Consider the following 12,675-nt stretch of genomic DNA (forward strand, 5'->3'; position numbering starts at 1 on the left):
TGAGTAAAAAATGCATTTAATATTTACATCTAACCTACTGAACAGCATAGCTTAGCCTAGCCTACCTTAAATGTGCTCAGAACACTTACATTAGCCTATAGTTGGGCAAAATCATCTAACACAAAACCTATTTTATAGTAAAGTGTCGAATATCTCATGTAATTTATTGAATACTGTACTGAAAGTGAAAAACAGAATGGCTGTATGGGTATGGAACGGTTCTAAGTGTATTGGTTGTTTACCCTTGTGATCTTGTGGCTGACTGGGAGCTGTGGCTCAATGCTACTACCCAGCATCATGAGAGAGCATTGTACCACATATTGCTAGCCTGGGAAAAGATCAAAATTCGAAGTATGGTTTCTACTCAATGCATATGGCTTTCACACCATTTTAAAGTTGAAAAATTGTAAGTTGGACCACCATAAATTGGGGACCACCTATATATATGACTCTACTGTCTACTGGCTTCTGTTGCAACTGTTGAGAAGTCTGATGTCACTCTAATTGTTGTCTCTGTAGCACCGTGTGTTTCCTCTGCTTGCTTTTAAGATTTTCTCTTCACTGTTGGTGCTGTGCAGTTTCACCACAAGTGTGTGTAGGCGTGAATTTAATTTTATTTACCCTATTTGAGAATCACTGTTCCTCTTTATCTGTGAATTTGAGTCTTTCAACAGTATTGGAAAAGTCTCAGCCATCATCATGTCAAATATATTCTCTCTTACATTCTCTCCTCCTGGGACCCTGATTAGATGTATGTTACACATTTGATTCTTAATCTTTCTAATTCTTTTTTTTTTTTTTTTTTTTTTTGCGGTACACGGCCTCTCACTGCTGTGGCCCCTCCCGCTGCGGAGCACAGGCTCCGGACGCGCAGGCCCAGTGGCCATGGCCCACAGGCCCAGCCGCTCCGCGGCACGTGGGATCCTCACGGACCGGGGCACAAACCCGTGTCCCCTGCATCGGCAGGCGGACTCTCAACCACTGCGCCACCAGGGAAGCCCTCTAATTCTTTTTTAAGCAATGTCTAATCTTCTGTTAAACCCACTTACTATGTTTTCTTAATGAGTTTTTATACCTATATAAAATAAAAATGGTTCTTCTTTAAATCATTTTCAAATGCGTATTTGTGATTCCATCTTTCATTTCTTTAAACATTTTCTTTGTCAGTAATTTTTTATTTTGTATTTGATAATTCCAATATATGATGTCCTTGGGAAACTAATCTGTTGCTTATTGTTTCTGCTGACTCTCCCTCGTGGTAGCTTGTCCCCTTGTTTGTTTGGTGATCTTCGGTTGTGACCTCACATTAGTTGATCTTAATCTCTGGATATACTAGTGGCCCACATTAGGGACACTTCCCATGAAGATGGATTTGCATTTGCTTGCCAGGAGTTGGGGGCACTACAGACCTAGGACTACTTTAGTCACTTTGAGGATCTAGGCTTCATGTTGTCAGTCTCAAATTCAGCTTATCCATCTTTCTACTATCCTATGGTTTAGTCTCAGGATTGACTGCTACACCAATATTAGTATTTGCCCCCAGGACAATCTAGCCTTTTGTGCTTGCTTGCTGCTCCATGTTCCAACATGTGGTTTTAAAAATCCTTTAATGGGGAGAGGAAATGCAGCCTAGAGATTTATCTTAATTACTGTGAGGCTGGTAAATGCATTAAACTAATGTATCCTCTAGAATCTAGCTGTTTCTAAACAGGAGGACCTTCCAGAGTGCCTAGTCAAACATACTACCAGAAGAGGAGTCTAATTCTGGGTTGTTGTTGTTTTTTTCAAGTTGAAAGAAGCTTACTGAAAAGGAGGAATATGCTTTTGTCCAAGCATATAATGGATTATATTTCATTTTTATCTCTATCATTCCTTGCTGGTAAAAGTAGAAAACTGAAATCTTAAGGAAACAATGAAAATGAAAACTAATTTGTATGTAACCTGGTATGTTAAGAAATGGTAAGCATTACGTAATTTTTTTTACCTGATTTACTGCTGTCTTGAAGTTGGAAAACACGAATGAGGTCAGTTTTTTGTGAAATCATTCTCTCTTTTAACATCCTGATGGCTCTACTTTCAACAGCATTCATCCTATGTTAAGAAAATAATTATTAGGTGAAAGTTACATAAGTCATCCTGTTCTGTTTCATTTTAATATGATTTGTTGCCACTCATCAGTTTCTACATTAAATGAACTGTCTAACTTAACAAATAGCATATTACTAGGTGGTGAATGTGTTTATATGTATGTGTGTGTGAAATTTTAAAAGGATTATCACCGGTATTTTCTTTTTGATTTCAAAGATTCACATGAGGGCTTCCCTGGTGGCGCAGTGGTTGAGAGTCCGCCTGCCGATGCAGGGGATACGGGTTCGTGCCCCGGTCCGGGAAGATCCCACATGCCGCAGAGCCGCTGTGCCCGTGAGCCATGGCCGCTGAGCCTGCGCGTCCGGAGCCTGTGCTCCGCAATGGGAGAGGCCACAACAGTGAGAGGCCCACATACCGCAAAAAAAAAAAAAAACCAAAAATAAAACAAAGATTCACATGAACAATTAGTGTACGAGAATATCCAAGACAAGAAGGAAAACAAAGAGGGACTTGCTATAGCAGATGTTGAAATTTACCTTAAAGTTACTTAAACAAAACAGCAGGTATTGACACAAGAGAAGACAGATACATACATGAATAGAATAGAATTTTCATAAATATAGTGAACTATAATATATATGGGAACAATATATATGACAAAGGAGGTATTAAAATTCAGTAGAAAAGGACGATTTTTAAAAATAGTGCTAGCACGATTAATGTCTGGATGTTAAACTTCTACCTCAGACCATTTACAAAAATCAATTCAAAATAAAGGAGGAACAGAGGAACAAAGTAGTCATGAGTCACCCCCAAAAAGCAAAATGGCAGATGTAAATCCAACCATATCAATAATAACATCGTATTTGAATGGATTAAATAAATAAAAAAGCAGAGATTATGAGACTGAATTTAAAAAATAAGATCCAACTATATGTTGTCTACAGGAGACACACTTTAGTTTCAAAGATACAAAGAGTTTGAAAGGAAAAAGTATACCATGCAAACAGCAATCAGAAGAGAGTTAGAGTGGCCATACTAATAGGAGACAAAATAGACTTTAAGACAAAAGCTATTACTAGAGAAAAAGAGGGATATTTTATAATGATAAAAGAACCAATCAGTCAAGAAGATGAAATAATTATAAAACATATATGAAACTAACAACAGAGCCCAAAGCTACATGAAACAAAAACTGACAGAATTGAGGGGGCAAATAGACAATTCAATAATAACAGTTGGGGACTTCAGTACTCTACTTTCAATAACAGATAGAACAACTGGGCAGAAAATCAAAAAGGATATAAAAGACTTGAACAGCACTATAAACCAATTGGATCTAACAGATTTTTATAAAACACTTCACCCAACATCAGCAGAATATATATTCTTCTAAAGCGTATATGGAATATTCTCCACAATAAGACCCCATGTTAGGCCATAACATAAGTCTCAATAGATTTAAAATTATTAAAACCATACAAAGTATCTTTCCTGACTACAAATAAATAAATAAATTAGAGATTAATAACAAAGAAATTGGGAAAATCACCATGTAAGGAAATTAAGCAATACAATCCTAAATAACCAATGGGTCAAAGAAGAAATCACAACAGAAATAGAAAATACTTTAAGATGAATGAAACTGTAAATACAACATGCCAAAACATATGAGATGCAATTAAAGAACTGCTTAGAGGAAAATATATATCCATAAATACCTATATTAAAAAAGAAAGATATCAAATCAATAGCATAATGTCTATCTTCAAAAGCTAGAAAAAAAAGATTCAACTAAAATCCAAAGCAAATACATGGATGGAAATAATTAAAAAAAGAGGAGAAATACATGAAATAGAGAAATAAAAAACAATAGAGAAAATCAACAAAACCAAAAATTGGTTCCTCGAAAAGATCAATAAAATTGACAAACTTTTAGCTAGACTGGCTAAGGAAAAAAAAAAGACCCAAATTTCTAAAATCAAATGATTTTAGAAAGAGGGGTCATCACATTTGACCTTATAGAAATAAAAAGTATAAGGGAATACTATGAACAATTGTACACCAACAAATTAGATAACGGACAAATTCCTATAAAGATACAAATTACCAAAACTGGCTAGGAAGAAATAGAAAACTGAACATACCTGGAACAAGGAACAAGACTGAATAAGTAATCAAACAACTTCTCACAAAAAAAAGCTCAGGGCCAGATGGCTTCACTGGTGAATTCTACCAAACTTTTAAAGAATTAATACCAATCATTCACAAACTCTTCCAAAAAATAGAAAAGGTGGGAATACTACCCATCTTATTATATAAAGCCAGTATTACCATGATACCAAAACCAAAGATCACAAGAAAACTACAGACCAATAACTCTTATGAATATAGATGGAAAATACTAGCAAACTGCATCTAGCAATATATAAAAAGGATCATATACCATTAACAAGTGGGATGTATCCCAAGAATGCAAGGTTTGTTTAACATCTCAAATTAATCAATGTAACACATCATATTAATAGAATAAAGGACAAAATCCACATGATCATCTCAATACATTCAGAAAAAGTATTTGACAAAATCCAATACTCTTCATGATAAAAACAGTCAACAAACTAGGCATGGAAGGGAACATCCTCAACCTGATAAGGGGCATCTACAAAAAACACATAGCTAATATACATAATGCTGAAAGAGTGAATATGTCCCTCTTAAGATCAGGAAGAAGACAAGGGTATCTGCTCTCACCACTTCTATTCAATATTGGTTTGGAGGTTCTAGCCAGGCAGTTAAGCAAGAAAAGAAAGTAAAAGGCATCCAGATTGGAAAGGAAGAAGTAAAACTATCCGCATTCACAGATAATATGATCTTGTATATAGAAAATCCCATAGATTCCACTAAAAACTATTAGAACTTTGTACAGCAACTATACTTCAATAAAAAAGATAAATTAAAAAAACTATTAGAACTAATAAAGAAGTTCATTAAGATTGCACAACATACAAAAATCAACTGTATTTCTATACATTATAAATGAATAATCCAAAAATGTAATTAACAAAACAATCCCAGCTCTCACTCGCTCTTGTGAGAACACCAGAATCACAACTAGCTGCTGAACAATCATCGACAGGAAGACACTGGAACTCACCAAAAAAGATACCCCACATCCAAAGACAAAGGAGAAGCCACAAAGAGACAGTAGGAGGGGCGCAATCACGGTAAAATCAAATCCCATAACTGCTGGGTGGGTGATTCGCAGACTGGAGAACACTTATACCACAGAAGTCCACCCACTGGAGTGAAGGTTCTGAGACCCACGTCAGGCTTCCCAACCTGGGGGTCAGGCAACGGAAGGAGGAATTCCTAGAGAACCAGACTTTGAGGCCTAGTGGGATGTGACTGCAGGACTTTGACAGGACTGGGGGAAACAGAGACCCCATTCTTGGAGGGCACATACTAAGTAGTCTGTGCATCGGGACCCAGGGGAAGGAGCAGTGACCCCAGGGGAGACTGGACCAGACCTACCTGCTAGTGTTGGAGGCTCTCCTGCAGAGGCAGGGGGGGTGGCTGTGGCTCACCGTGGGGACAAGGACACTGGCAGCAGAAGTTCTGGGAGGGACTCCTTGGCGTGAGCCCTCCCAGAGTCTGTCATTAGCCCCACCAAAGAGCCCAGGTAGGCTCCAGTGTTGGGGTGCCTCAGGCCAAACAACCAACAGGGAGGGAACCCAGCCTCACCCATCAGTAGTCAAGCAGATTAAAGTTTTACTGAGCTCTGCCCACCAGTGCAACAGTCAGCTCTACCCACCACCAGTCTCTCCCATCAGGAAGCTTGCACAGCCTCTTAGATAGCCTCACCCACCGGAGGGCAGACAGCAGAAGCAAGAAGAACTACAGTCCTGCAGCCTGTGAAACAAAAACCACATTCACGGAAAGACAGACAAGATGAAAAGGCAGAGGGCTATGTACCAGATGAAGGAACAAGATAAAACCCCAGAAAAACAACTAAATGAAGTGGAGATAGGCAACCTTCCAGAAAAAGAATTCAGAATAATGATAGTGAAGTTGATCCAGGACCTCGGAAAAAGAATGGAGGCAAAGATTGAGAAGATGCAAGAAATGTTTAACAAAGACCTAGAAGAATTCAAGAACAAACAAACAGAGATGAACAATACAATAACTGAAATGAAAACTACACTTGAAGGAATCAATAGCAGAATAACTGAGGCAGAAGAACGGATAAGTGACCTGGAAGACAGAATGGTGGAGTTCACTGCTGCGGAACAGACTAAAGAAAAAGAACGAAAAGAAATGAAGACAGCCTAAGAGACCTCTGGGACAACAGTAAAGGCAACAACATTCGCATTATAGGGGTCCCAGAAGGCAAAGAGAGAGAGAAAGGACCACAGAAAATTGTTGAAGAGATTATAGTCGAAAACTTCCCTAACATGGGAAAGGAAATAGCCACCCAAGTCCAGGAAGCGCAGCAAGTCCCATACAGGATAAACTCAAGGAGAAACACACCGAGACACATAGTAATCAAATTGGCAAAAATTAAAGAGAAAGAAAAATGATTGAAAGCAGCAAGGGAAAAACAACAAATAACATACAAGGGAACTCCCATAAGGTTAACAGCTGATTTCTCAGCAGAAACTCTACAAGCCAGAAGCGAGTGGCATGATATACTTAAAGTGATGAAAGGGAAGAACCTACAACCAAGATTACTCTACCGGGCAAGGACCTCATTCAGATTTGATGGAGAAATCAAAAGCTTTACAGACAAGCAAAAGCTAAGAGAATTCAGCACCACCAAACCAGCTGTACAACAAATGCTAAAGGAACTTCTCTAAGTGGGAAACACAAGAGAAGAAAAGGACCTACAAAAACAAACCCCAAACAATTAAGAAAATGGTCATAGGAACATACATATCCATAATTACCTTAAACGAGAGTGGATTAAATGCTCCAACCAAAAGACACAGGCTTGCTGAATGGATACAAAAACAAGACCCATATATATGCTGTCTACAAAAGACCCACTTCAGACCTAAGGACACATACAGACTGAAAGTGAGGGGATGGAAAAAGATATTCCATGCAAATGGAAATCAAAAGAAAGCTGGAGTAGCAACACTCATATCAGATAAAATAGACTAACATAAAGAATGTTACAAGAGACCAGGAAGCACACTACATCATGATAAAGGGACCAATCCAAGAAGAAGATATAACAATTATAAATATATATGCACCCAACATAGGAGCACCTCAATACATAAGGCAAATGCTAACAGCTGTAAAAGAGGAAATCAACAGTAACACAATAATAGTGGAGGACTTTAACACCTCACTTACACCAGTGGAAAGACCATCCAAACAGAAAATAAATAAGGAAACACAAGCTCTAAATGACACCATAGGCCAGATAGATTTAACTGATATTTATTTATAGGACATTCCATCCAAAAACAGCAGATAACACTTTCTTTTCCAGTGCACATGGAACATTCTCCATGATAGATCACACGTCGGGTCACAAATCAAGCCTCAGTAAATTTAAGAAAATTGAAATCATATCAAGCATCTTTTCGGACCACAACACTATGAGACTAGAAATCAATTACAGGGAAAAAACAAAAACACATGGAGGCTAAAAAATACGTTACTAAATAACCAAGAGATCACTGAAGAAATCAAAGAGGAAGTCAAAAAATACCTAGAGACAAATGACAATGAAAACATGACAATGCAAAACCTATGGGATGCAGCAAAACCAGTGCTAAGAGGGAAGTTTATAGATATACAAGCCTACCTCCAGAAACAAGAAAAATCTCAAATAAACAATCTAACCTTACACCTAAAGGAACTAGAGAAAGAAGAACAAAGAAAATCAAAGTTAGCAGAAGGAAAGAAATAAAGATCAGACCAGAAATAAATGAAATAGAAACAAAGAAAACAGTAGCAAGCATCAATAAAACTAAAAGCTGGTTCTTTGAGAAGATAAGCAAAATTGATAAACTATTAGCAAGACTCAACAAGAAAAAGAGGGAGAGGGCTCAAATCAATAAAATTAGAAATGAAAAAGGAGAAGCTACAACAGACACCACAGAAATACAAAGCATCCTAAGAGACTACTACGAGCAACTCTATGCCAAAAAAATGGACAACCTGGAAGAAATGGACAAATTCTTAGAAAGGTATAACCTTCCAAGACTGAACCAGGAAGATATACAAAATATGAACAGACCAATCACAAGTAATGAAACTGATTAAAGATCTTCCAAAAAACAAAAGTCCAGGCCCAGATGGCTTCACAGGTGAATCCTATCAAACATTTAGAGAAGCGCTAACACCCATCCTTCTCAAACTCATCCAAAACTGCAGAGGAAGGAACACTCCCAAACTCATTCTATGAGGCCACCATCACCCTGATACCAAAACCAGACAAAGATACTACAAAAAAGGAAAATTACAGACCAATATCACTGATGAATATAGATGCAAAAATCCTCAACAAAATACTAGCAAACAGAATCCAACAACTCATTAAAAGGATCATACGCCATGATCAAGTGGCATTTATCCCAGGGATGCAAGGATTCTTCAATATACGCAAATCAATCAAAGTGATATACCATATTAACAAACTGAAGAATAAAAACCATATGATCATCTCAATAGATGCAGAAAAAGCTATTGACAAAATTCAACACCCATTTATGATAAAAATTCTCCAGAAAGTGGGCATAGAGGGAACCTGCGTCAACATAATAGAGGCCATGTATGACAAACCCACAGCAAACATCATTCTCAATGGTGAAAAACTGAAAGCATTTCCTCTAAGATCAGGAACAAGACAAGGATGTCCACTCTCACCACTATTATTCAACATAGTTTTGGAAGTCCTAGCCACGGCAATCAGAGAAGAAAAAGAAATAAAAGGAATACAAATTGGAAAAGAAGAAGTAAAACTGTCACTGTCTGCAGATGACATGATACTATACATAGAGAATCCTAAAGATGCCACCAGAAAACTACTAGAGCTAATCAATGCATTTGGTAAAGTTGCAGGATACAAGATTAATGCACAGAAATCTCTGGCATTCCTATACACTAATGATGAAAAATCTGAAAGAGAAATTCAGGAAACACTCTCATTTACCATTGCAACAAAAAGAATAAAATACCGAGGAATAAACCTACCTAGGGAGACGAAGACCTATATGCAGAAAACTATAAGACACTGATGAAAGAAATTAAAGATGGTACCAACAGATGGAGAGATATACCATGTTCTTATATTGGAAGAATCAACATTGTGAAAATGACTATAATACCCAAAGCAATCTACAGACTCAATGCAATCCCTATCAAATTACCAATGGCATTTTTTACAGAACTAGCACAAAAAATCTTAAAATTTGTACGGAGACACAAAAGACCCAGAGTAGCCAAAGCAGTCTTGAGGGAAAAAAACGGAGCTGGAGGAATCAGACTCCCTGACTTCAGACTATATGACAAAGCTACAGTAATCAAGACAATATGGTACTGGCACAAAAACAGAAACATAGGTCAATGGAGCAAGATAGAAAGCCTGGAGATAAACCCACGCACCTATGGTCAACTAATCTATGACAAAGGAGGCAAGGATATACAATGGAGAAAAGACAGTCTCTTCAATAAGTGGTGCTGGGAAAACTGGACAGCTACATGTAAAAGAATGAAATTAGAACACTGGCTAACACCAAACACAAAAATAAACTCAAAATGAATTCAAGACCTAAATGTAAGACTGGACACTATAAAACTCTTAGAGGAAACCATAGGAAGAACACTCTTTGACATAAATCACAGCAAGATGTTTTTTGATCCACCTCCTAGAGTAAAGGAAATAAAAATAAACAAATGGGACCTAATGAAACTTAAAAGCTTTTGCACAGCAAAGGAAACCATAAACAAGATGAAAAGACAACCCTCAGGCTGAGAGAAAATATTTGCAAACGAATCAACGGACAAAGGATTAATCTCCAAAATATATAAACAGCTCATGCAGCTCAAAATTAAAGAAACAAACAACCCAATCCGAAAATGGGCAGAAGACCTAAATAGACATTTCTCCAAAGAAGACATACAGATGGCCAGGAAGCACATGAAAAGCTTCTCAACATCACTAATTATTAGAGAAATGCAAATTGAAACTACAATGAGGTATCATCTCACACCAGTGAGAATGGGCATCATCAGAAAATCTAAAAACAAATGCTGGAGAGGGTGTGGAGAAAAGGGAACCCTCTTGCACTGTTGGTGGGAATGTAAACTGATACAGCCACTATGGAGAACAGTACGGAGGTTCTTTAAAAAACTAAAAATAGAATTACCATATGACCCAGCAATCCCACTACTGGACATATACCCAGAGAAAACCATAATTCAAAAAGACACATGCGGGCTTCCCTGGTGGCGCAGTGGTTAAGAATCCACCTGCCAATGCAGGGGACATGGGTTCGAGCCCTGGTCCGGGAAGATCCCACATGCCGCGGAGCAACAAGCCCGTGTGCCACAACTGCTGAGCCTGTGCTGTAGAGCCTGTGAGCCACAACTACTGAGCCCATGTGCTACAACTACTGAAGCCTGTGTGCCTGGAACCCACGCCCCACAGCAAGGGAAGCCACCACAGTGAGAAGCCTGCGCACCACAATGAAGAGTAGCCCCCGCTCGCCTCAACTAGAGAAAGCCCGCACACAGCAATGAAGACCCAACACAGCCAAAAAAAAGAATAAATAAAATAAATTAAAAAAAAAAAAAAAAGACACATGCACCCCATTGTCTATTGCAGCACTATTTACAATAGCCAGGTCATGGAAGCAACCTAAATGCCCATTGACAGACAAATGGTTAAAGAAGATGTGGTACATATAAACAATGGAATATTACTCAGTCATAAAAAGGAACGAAATTGAGTCATTTGTTGAGACGTGGATGGATCTAGAGACTGTCATACAGAGTGAAGTAAGTCAGAAAGAGAAAAACAAATATCGTATATTAATGCATGTACGTGGAACCTAGAAAAATGGTACAGATGAACGGGTTTGCAGGGCAGAAGTTGAGACACAGATGTAGAGAACAAACGTATGGACACCAAGGGCAGAAAGCCGCTGGCGGGTGGGGATGGTGGTGTGATGAATTGGGCAATTGGGAATGACATGTATACACTGATGTGTATAAAATTGATGACTAACAAGAACCTGCTGTATAAAAAAATAAATAAAATTAAATTTAAAAATTAAAAAAAAAACAATCCCACTTACTACAGCACCAAAAAGAATAAAACACTTAGAAATGAATTTAACAAAGGAAGTCCAAGACTTGCACACTGAGAAGCACAAAATATTTTTCAAGGAAATTAAAGAAGATCAAAATAAATAGAACAATATGGACTGGAATATTTAATATTGTTAAAATGGCAATAGCCCGAAATTGATATTACATATTCAAAATAATCCCTATCAAAATCCCAGTGGGCATTTTTGCATAAGTTGACAAGCTGATTCTAAAATCACATGGAAAACAATCTTAAAAAAGAAGACTCAAATTCAACTCACCTTTCTCAATTTCAAAGTTACCAAAAAGCTACAGTAATCAAGACAGGGTGTTACTCACATTACGATAGTCATATAGGTCAATGGAGTACAATTTAAAGTTCAGAAATAAACCCATACCTTTATGGTCAATTGATTTTTGACAACTGTGCCAAGACAGTCAAATAGAGGAAGGATAGTCTTTCCCACTGATGTTGCTGGGAAAATTGAATATCCACATTTTAAAGAATAAGGTTGGACCCTTACCTCACACTATACACAAAAATTAACTCAAAATGGATCAGATATCCAAATATAAGAACTTAATCTATAAAAATAATCTATAAAATTCTCAGAAGAAAACATAGGAATAAAGCCTCATGACTTTGACTTAGGCAGTTGGTTCTTAGATACCTCATCACAAGCAGAAAACAGAAAAAGCAGAAAAAAAAGATATATTGGATTTCATCAAAATTAAAAACTTTTGTGCTGCAAATAATAACATCAAGAAAGTGAAAAGACATCCCATAGAATGGAAGAGACTATTTGCAAATCATATATCTAATAAGTGACATGAATATAGGATATATGAATAACTCTTACAATGCAATAATAAAAAGAGTAGTAACTCAATTAAAAATGGAAAAAGGATCTGAAAGAGACATTTCACTAAAGAAGATATACAAATGCCCAAAAAGAACATGAAAAGATCCTCAAAGTCATTGGTCATGAGGGAAATGTAAATCAAAACCAAGAGTTCCTACCTCACATCCACTAAGATGGCTATAATCAAAAAGACAGATCATAACAAGGGTTGTCAAGGATGTGGAGAAATTGGAATCTTCATACATTGCTGGTGGGAATGTAAAATTGTGCATCCCCTTGGGAAAAAAGCTTGCAAGTTCCTCAAAATGTTAAACATAACCATTACTATATAAGCCAGCAATTCCACTTTCATGTATATACCCAAGAGAAATGAAAACAAATGTATACACAAAACCCT

General features: G+C 37.4%; 1 protein-coding gene across 1 annotated transcript in view; it reads right to left on the reverse strand.

Moving 5' to 3' along the window:
• The window catches only part of PPEF1 (protein phosphatase with EF-hand domain 1), a 112,956-nt gene that overhangs the window by 9,500 nt on the left and 90,781 nt on the right, over positions 1-12,675 (reverse strand). Inside the window, exon 13 of the mRNA XM_060003015.1 lies at positions 1,985-2,091. Within this exon, the coding sequence (XP_059858998.1) occupies positions 1,985-2,091 (107 nt within the window). The remainder of the gene's footprint in view (positions 1-1,984; positions 2,092-12,675) is intronic.

This window comes from Delphinus delphis, chromosome X (genome assembly GCF_949987515.2).
Source record: "Delphinus delphis chromosome X, mDelDel1.2, whole genome shotgun sequence".
In the NCBI taxonomy this organism is placed as follows: Eukaryota; Metazoa; Chordata; class Mammalia; order Artiodactyla; family Delphinidae; genus Delphinus; species Delphinus delphis.